The sequence below is a fragment of the Phragmites australis genome, chromosome 21, assembly GCF_958298935.1.
Source record: "Phragmites australis chromosome 21, lpPhrAust1.1, whole genome shotgun sequence".
Classification (NCBI taxonomy): domain Eukaryota; kingdom Viridiplantae; phylum Streptophyta; class Magnoliopsida; order Poales; family Poaceae; genus Phragmites; species Phragmites australis.
Genome location: NC_084941.1, coordinates 4642627 through 4651476, shown reverse-complemented (window position 1 = coordinate 4651476; position 8850 = coordinate 4642627). Strand labels below are relative to the sequence as shown.

General features: G+C 37.0%; 1 protein-coding gene across 1 annotated transcript; it reads left to right on the top strand.

Annotated features, from left to right (window-relative positions):
• The first annotated feature begins 592 nt into the window (after positions 1-592).
• LOC133903785 (wall-associated receptor kinase 5-like) lies at positions 593-8546 on the top strand. The gene is made up of 5 exons (XM_062345247.1): positions 593-779; positions 1364-2241; positions 5468-5944; positions 6941-7036; positions 7112-8546. Exons 2-5 carry the CDS (start codon positions 1392-1394, stop codon positions 8359-8361), a joined length of 2673 nt encoding a protein of 890 aa, XP_062201231.1. The 5' UTR covers positions 593-779; positions 1364-1391; the 3' UTR covers positions 8362-8546.
• Positions 8547-8850: the final 304 nt, after the last annotated feature.

Below are 8850 nucleotides of genomic sequence, written 5' to 3'. Positions count from 1 at the left end.
GTAATATTTTTTATTTTAATATTGATACAATATACCTGTGTGAGTGTTGTTGCATAAAAATCTTAACTCTAAGTTAGAAAAAACTTATGCTCATATATATGTGTCTTAAGAGGAACATAATCGATGATACGATTGAAACTAAGTTTAGAGATAAACTTAGGTTCTAGGGATCAATAATATTACAAGAAATATTTATGCTAGAAAACTGTGTACATAAAGTTGAGGTTGCAGACATACAACCAGATGCGTTGTGAGTAACGAAGATGTAGGTGAGGTCGTGGCACGGAAGAGCAACAAGACCGGAGTGAGCACGGTGTGGATGGCGCGACTTCGGGCGTTTTCGGACTGAGGGGCTGCGGCGTGTACGTGCGGGCAATTTGGGTTGTCCGTGAAGGACACGACACGGCGTCGGGCTGGATCAGGTTTCCTGTCAGTCTCCATCAAGCGTAGCATGTAACAGAGGCCAAAGGTTGCATGTGCAGCCGCATGCAGGAGGGCCCACGGGTGTCCCATTAATGCAAATGAAGGAAAAAAGGTACCCAGGCGTTTTGGAAGTTGAACTCCAGTCTTGCACCTCTGGATCACTGCTGGAGTTTGCAGCCGAGTATAAAAAGAAGGCCTCGGGCCTGTTGTCTTCAGGTAGAGTAGAGCACAGAGATAGTGCAGGTGCCGTTGAGACCGAGAGAGAGAGAAAAAAAACTCGTATAGGGCTTCATGAATTCGTGAAGAATTCTTATAGGATGCTTGTAAGAGGCATCTACGTAATGAGATCAAATTTTGTAAGTTAATGTGTTGATATAATTCCGTTCCTTTTCTTCATTCTTCGTTTTGCATACTCTTTTTGGTTTTTACGGAGTTCTTGTTTTAACGTGATTTGTTTTAATTTGATCCATCCAAAATCTTTCTAAGTATCAAATCAATATTTAAAAAATCCATTGGTTAATCTTTCGTAATTCTTTCTTAATCAAGAAATTAGAATTTAATCAATTTTTATCATCATCTGTCGCAGTCTGCTTTCAGAGTTTATAACTTTAAATCTAAATATCCGATTGACATGATTTTTAGTGGTTTAGTTTTACAATTTTATCTAGTTCTTGCTATTAAAATTTGAGGTCGATAAGAGTTACAAATTTGGATTTACGTTATTTTTATGATGTGTCTACAGTCTATCTAAAAGTGAAATACGGGATTAATTTAGGTTTTTTATTAAAATAAATTTTTATTTAAAAAATTAGTTTCCATAATCATTCAACGTCCCTCTGATTGACTGATTAGTGAATAAACGATCCTATATCTTGTGTAAAATGCACAATCTACATACCCTGCATAAACCTCGGACATAAACATACTGAAGTCATTTCAGAATTAGTTTCAGCACCAGTGGTGATGAGATGGGCCTCCTCGATGCAATTCTCCCTGTGCTCTTCTTTGGATTACTACAGATGCCAAGGGCAGGAGCATCGTTGGGTCTCCCCTCTGCTACCACGCTCTCTAGCTGCCCGAAAAGATGCGGCAACGTGGACATCATTTATCCTTTTGGCATTGGATCTGGGTGTTTCCGACAGCCCGATTTCAACCTTACCTGCGATGACACCAACCAGCCGCCCAAGCTCTTCCTGCACGATGGCGCCACCGAGGTCGTCGCTACTCCTCGTAACACGGTTGGGTGGTCGTCGTTGATGACCTACGTAGCTATTTCTCACACTATCCCTATGATACCTGATGTTCGCATTTACAACTTTTTATGGAATCTCAGCTCTTTCATTATGGCTTATGCCTCTTTTAATATTACTGGGTGTGACTTGGATATTTATCTTCTCGAACAAGAAAGGAATAGTTCCATATTGTTGTGTACCAACAGTTGCCTCCACAGCAACATCACAGAGATGGTAGCCAGACAGAACTGTAATGGTACTGGATGTTGCACAGTAGATATTAAATGGGATATTCGTGATTTCCAGCTCAAATTTGTCCGACATAATAAAACCAAACTATATGCTTACTCTAGTCGAAGCTCCTTATGGGACATGATTAATATAACTACCAACAACGCGGCCCTCCGGTGGAGTATAGTCGATCAACCCACATGCGCCAGGGCAATGGACAATAAGACAAACTATGCATGTGTTAGCATCAACAGCCAGTGCTATGACGGGCTGTGGGATCCTGGTTACATATGTGAATGTAACAGTGGTTATGAAGGCAATCCTTATCTACTTGATGGCTGCAAGCGTGATGAAGGTGATTATTCTGTACTAAATCATTTTAATACCTCATATTTTATTTAATATATATATAGGTCAGTATGCAATCATTTTAAATTAATTTATAATGTGTCATACAAATATATGTTGGTTATTTTCGTTCCATTGTACATTTATTATTGAATAGTATGCGTTTATGCCTGACTACTCGTATAAAAACTCTTTCTTTTTTCTTGCCAAGATCTATACTTAGGGAGGTTCTATATATATTATCAACCGACTGAAAACTCAATCTTTCACACTCAATGATTGTAGACCACCATATCTTGATTGGATGTGCCTCCTTCTTACTTCTACCTCCAACCAAAGAGTTCTCTCTGTCTCTCTTCACAGTGCTGGCGTGACTTGCTCCCCCACCATGCCCTCCTCCTTTGTCTTGGGTTATTCTCTCGCCGCCAGGTCTGTGACTACCGGTCATTCCCAATTAACCCGGCGGTATTGCTAGGAAAATTATTCAGTACTATAAAAGTGAATCAACATCTCCGATATAGCTCTATGCCTCCTGTATTTAGGATTTTTTATTTTATTTTTTAAATTTAGCAAATTTAGACTACCGTTTGAAAAAAATAGCAACTATAGGAGTTTGTCGCCTGTTGAAAGGGCGATAGGCACATGTCGCTCTTCCAACGGACGTCATGTTAAAAAAAATTAAAATACAATATTTCATTGTTCTCAAAATTCAAAATACTATGTAAATGGTCATGAAAAATTCTAAAAACAAATTATGGTGTAGAAGATGCTATCATCTAGCTCTCACAAAATTGTCTTTTTTGTTTCTCATTGTACAAGTAACTTTTTGAGCTTAAATTTTAGTGAGAGCTAGATGGTAGCATCCTCTACGACATAATTGTTTTTCATAATTTTTAATGATAATTTACATAGCGTTTTGAATTTTGAGAACAATGTAATGTTGTAATTTTATTTTTTAACCTGTCTTTCGTTGGAAGGGTGACAACATGTTTTAAAAAAATAAACCAGTCGCCCTTCCAATGGGTGAAAGATGCCTATTCGTGCTATTTTTTAAAGCGGGTGTCTAAAATTTCTAAATTTGAAAATTTAAAATAAAAAAATAAAAAATCCTGTATTTAGAACGCGGGATGTTACAGCATAATTGTATCTTTTTTTATATCAGTTCCATAGCTTGTAGCTTCGAGCTTTAATGTCTCTGCATTGACATCATTGTCGCCGTGGTACCTACAAGGTTCACGTTACCGACCGGAGTTAACCGAGCTCCGGTGGTAACCAAAATCTCGCGGTAACCGCGGTTACCGGCCAAAAATTTAAAAAAATTCGGAGAAAATTCATTCGGCAAAATTTGAATTTCTGCGTAAAAATCGTGTTTTTGCCCTCTCGGTAACCGCTCGGTTTTGATCGGTTACCGAGCGGTTTGGGTCGGTTACCGAGCGGTTTTCTCGCATTTTTGATTTGGTCGGTTACCGAGCGGTTTGGGTCGGTAACCGCTCGGTTTTCTCGATTTATCGAGCAGTTTTATCGAATTTCAGCGCAGTTCAACAAAAAACCTAAACAAGGGCTCAATCTTGTAAAATCAATAACTAATTCATCCAAGCTTCAAATCAAGTGAAACAAATTTTATTGGCTTCCTTGTAACATGATCTACATGATAAAAGTATTTATACTCATAAAAAAGTTCAAAATTTTCTGTGAGAAATTTTATTTGTTAAACCAAGTTAAATGCATAGTTTACTCTTTGCTAATCCAAAAATCATGAAACTAATTTTGTTAGTCTTCTTACATGATCCTATATCTTTTAAAAATACATGAACTCGTGAATTAGTTATTTTAACATGCATGATTGTGTAAATGTGTTGCGACTAGATTAATTCATAACTGACCCATCACACCTCAAAAATTAGTGAAACCACTTTCATTAGCTTATTTATACTATGATTTACGTAGAAAAAATAATAATAGACATGAAAAAGTTAATTACAGTGCTGTTTCTTAACATATTCACTTTATGCTTGTGAACTTTGTAAAAATCATAGAGAATTTAATAAAACTCTAAATAAAGTGAAATCAATTTTAAAGATTCTCTTAAAATATGTTTTATAAAAAAAAATATGTGTTTGCATGTTACACATTTCCTTAATGTGAGTTAATAACTGAGCCGCACGCTTCAATTTTTTTTCATTTTTTTCAAACTTTCTCCCTATAGAATATGATGCAAACGATATTATTTTTGAAAAATGTTTTCACAGAAGGTCTTAGAATTGTGTCTAGTTTTTTTTAAGATTTTTGTTTATTTTTTCGAATTTTTTGAATTCAAATTTCGGTTACCGTTCGGTTTCTGAAACCGGACCGAACTGAGAAGGTCGGTAACCGCGATTTTTGGGCGGTTACCGACGGTTTTTTAACCCTGGGTACCTATCACACATAACAAGATCTCAGTGCCACCTACACCAGTGCAAAGACATTAAAGCACAGCGGCATATAATATGGGGCGGATAAAAGGGGTCCATTTTTTAAATAAAGATCTAGGTCCAAAGGAGGTTTTACCAAGTAATAAACAGTTAGGGGTGCCAAAAATGTGCCATTTTGAGTGCCAACTAAGTCCACGTCAATGAAACGTCTACCACCTAGTATACAGATTTGATAACTCGCACATATGTTTTATTGAATTGCACATAGATTGTCAAATATGTCTACAACTCTAAAGCATTTCAAGCATGAAAATTAGGAGAACTATTATTACTTGATATGTAACTGAGAAAATTTATTCTAAGATGAAATAATGTTCCGGCCTTTGAACCAAGTGGGTACACGTAGCCATTACATAGAAAAAGAGAAAAAGAAGAAGAAAAAGACTAAAACTGATCATGCACAAAGCAGTACCGAATCTCAAAACAAGACCAAGAGCTAACAACCGTACACTTCAAGTCGATGAAAAGCTTTCTTGTTGGTATTTCAATTGCTCATGTAGGGAGAGAAAAATACTAGCATCTATTGTCTTCCGCCACAGATTGAGAGGATCTTGATGACTCCCCAAAATCTGATATTCGCCCATTTGAATTCATAATCAGATTCGACCATTTGAAGTATTTTTCATGCAGAAGTTATTTGATTCCAGTATTTATGTCTTATAACACTAATTGTTGGATCATTATTTTTACACAAAGGAAACTAGATTTATTTTTTTTTTGTAAAATTAGTGGTGAACCTCACGATTTGTTCACTGAATGCAGGATACAGTCCAATTCAACTAAAGGAAAATTGTGCTCAGTCATGCGGGAATATCGCGGTTCCATTTCCTTTCGGTTTACAGGAAGGCTGCTCTGCAAGGAAGCTATTTCAACTCAACTGCACCAATGTGACATCGTCCATGCTCCAATTTGATGATGACCATGTTGTGACGTATATAAATCTTACGGAAGGTCTTGTGGGCATTAGATTTACCTCACGTTACGAAGATCAGGAACTTGGAATGTACGTACCAGAAGAACCAAATATGTTTGTTGGTTTTGGGGAATCTGTGGTCTTAGTGCGCTGGGCTGCTGCCAATCTAACATGTCAGGAGGCTCAGAAGAACCTCTCGCAATATGCATGTGTCAGTACGAACAGCATATGTTTAGGTGTTAACTCTATGAAGGGTTATGTTGGATATCGATGCAAATGCTTAGATGGTTTTCAAGGAAATCCATATATAACTAACGGCTGTGAAGGTATAACTATGGTCCCCCTCTTTCCCCCTGTTAGATTAACTATTTCTATGCTACACTGGAGAACAACTTACATCCTCAATTTTGTATATTAAGTCTATATTATTTGGAGTTGTTGCTTAACATACATGTCCACTTAGAAAATCAAAATTGTTGTTATTGAATTTTTTTTCTCTCTACCTTTGATTTAAGCAGGCATATCATACACATTTATGGGTTTGTATGATCCCACATTAGTTATTGCTACGAGTGAATAATTGTTGCAACATACAAACATTTTCTACTCTAAAGAGAGATGATACATTGATATTATCTGCATTCTATATACGAATAGTAGCTTTGGCGTGGTTGTAAGTTACTATGTGCGCAATGGTGAGATCTCAAGTTCGACTGCCATTGGTGAGGAACTGATATCCGGCAAAGCCTTGTGAAAAATCCTATAATCCTTGGAAGCCCATGATGCCAAGACTGTTTAACTGTTATATTTACTTTTATCTATACCCATGACTTGAGCTATTATAGGGACAAATATGAGGGGAATATGAATTTTTTTTCATGTTTCTGAGTCAGCATTCAGCACAAATGAGAGTTCAAAAATTATTTTTATTTCTCACCATTGACATGGGAATTCAGGAGCAGGAATAAATTCTCTGGTTACATAGTCACGCCCTTAAAAGTGTACATTTTTGTAAGAATTGTTGTCTTGAATTACATGCATATTTGAATGCGTTAATGGTGATTATTATATATACAACTTTTTTATATAAAAATAAATTTTTTGGGAAATTTTGCACTTTACTTTTTATGTACAATGGTCGAAGATTGAATAGTTGACAACAAGAATACTAGAGAGAAACGTTTGTTACTTTCATCTGAAACATTTAGGGTCTAAAAACAATTTTATTATCTGAATCTGAGATCAATCGTTACTTCCAGCTTAGCAATGTCATTTGCCATTTGTACGCGGGTTTCTTATTTTACAGTTAATTATGTTTTCAGACATTGATAAGTGCGGAATGCCAGGCATTTGCAAAGGGGTATGCCATAATGTTGTAGGGAGCTACTACTGCACCAAAAGACATAATCTTCTCTTTGGTATGTTCTCTGGTCGACTTTAGTCTTCAGAACTGAAAATTCTATGAAAATAACATTAATCAAATATCTTATTAGGTGTGATCATTGGGCTTAGTGTTGGCTTTGGCATTCTACTATCTGCCTTGGGTGTGATGTTTCTCATCCGTAGATGGAAAAGGGACATTGAAAAGCAACTACGAAGAAAATACTTTAGAAAAAACCAAGGCCTTCTCCTGGAACAACTAATATCATCTGATGAGAATGCCAATAACAAGACAAATATTTTTTCTTTAGAAGAGCTCAAAAAGGCAACAAATAACTTCGATCCATCACGTATCCTTGGACGTGGAGGCCATGGAATGGTATACAAAGGTATCTTGTCAGATCTGCGTGTGGTAGCAATAAAAATGCCTAAGATCATCGAGCAAGATGAAATCAGCAATTTCATCAATGAGATTGCCATTCTTTCTCAGATAAATCACCGCAACATTGTACGGCTCTTTGGATGCTGTCTTGAAACCGAAGTCCCACTGCTTGTGTACGACTTTGTTCCCAATGGTTCTTTGTTTGAAATTCTCCATGCTGATGCTGGCAATGATTTCCAATTGTCTTGGGATGAATGCTTAAAGATTGCTTTAGAGGCTGCAGGAGCTCTCTGTTATCTTCATTCCGCAGCTTCAATATCAATCTTCCATCGTGATGTGAAGTCTTCTAATATACTTTTGGATGGAGACTACACTGCTAAAGTTTCAGATTTTGGTGCATCAAGATTGGTCCCTATTGATCAAACCCATGTTGTTACAAATGTACAAGGCACTTTTGGGTACTTGGATCCTGAGTACTATCACACTGGGAAATTAAATGAGAAAAGTGACGTGTACAGCTTTGGAGTGGTACTTGTGGAGCTCCTCCTTCGGAAGAAACCTGTTTTTACAAGTGAGACAGGGATGAAGCAAAATTTGGCCAACTATTTTCTTGGGGAACAAAAGGTGAAGCCTATTACAGGCATAGTGGCTCCTCATGTTCTCAAGGACACAACAGAGCAAGAAATTAACATGGTTGCCTCCCTTGCGGAGAAGTGCTTGAGACTTCGTGGTGAAGAAAGACCTACAATGAAGCATGTAGAGATGACATTACAATTGTTGCGAGCAGAAAGGTTGAACTCATGCCGTGATGTTCTTGGAAACAAGCAATGCACGGAACCATTTTTAGGTACAAGCACTACAGCCTATTCTGAGCCATTGGGTTTTGACTTTTTGGGCGAGAAAGCTACTTCCGAATCCCAACAATCCAAGAAATGTTATAGCTTGGGGCAAGAGTCTTCTTCTGTCACTCTGCCGCGTTAAATATGTCATCAGTTCTATACAGTGTGTATTTTTGTTATAAATACCGATTGTCTATTTAGAAGGATACAATACTATGGATTAGTTTACTATCCAACTGTTTAATTTAGAGGCATTGGTTCCTGAAAGAAAACTATTTTGTTAAGAATCATGTAGCGATTGTTGGACAGAACACCTGATGGTCAAAATATTCACTTATCTACTATTTATAAGTCATTAAATTGCTTGATAATTTATGTGTTCATAAATGATCAGCATTGATGAACTTTTTTATCTCCTGGTTTGAGGCTAATTAGGAATTTTTGGGCTAGATTAGGAATGGAGCATTTGGCTCCACCACTAAGTTCATATTTTTCGAATTGCTCCATTTTACTGTTTGAAATTTGTTCGTGACCAAAACTGGAATCATTGCTCCATTTTTATCCATCCTCCTACTAAATTAAACTACCCCTAATAATCAATGGCTATGATTCACCCCAAGACCTCTTGTGG

Coding starts and splice junctions, on each gene's coding strand:
- LOC133903785 (XM_062345247.1), top strand. CDS start 1,392: ATGGGCCTCCTCGATGCAATTCTCCCTGTGCTCTTCTTTGGATTACTA. Junction 2,242..5,467: donor TGGCTGCAAGCGTGATGAAG/GTGATTATTCTG, acceptor CACTGAATGCAG/GATACAGTCCAATTCAACTA. Junction 5,945..6,940: donor TATAACTAACGGCTGTGAAG/GTATAACTATGG, acceptor TTATGTTTTCAG/ACATTGATAAGTGCGGAATG.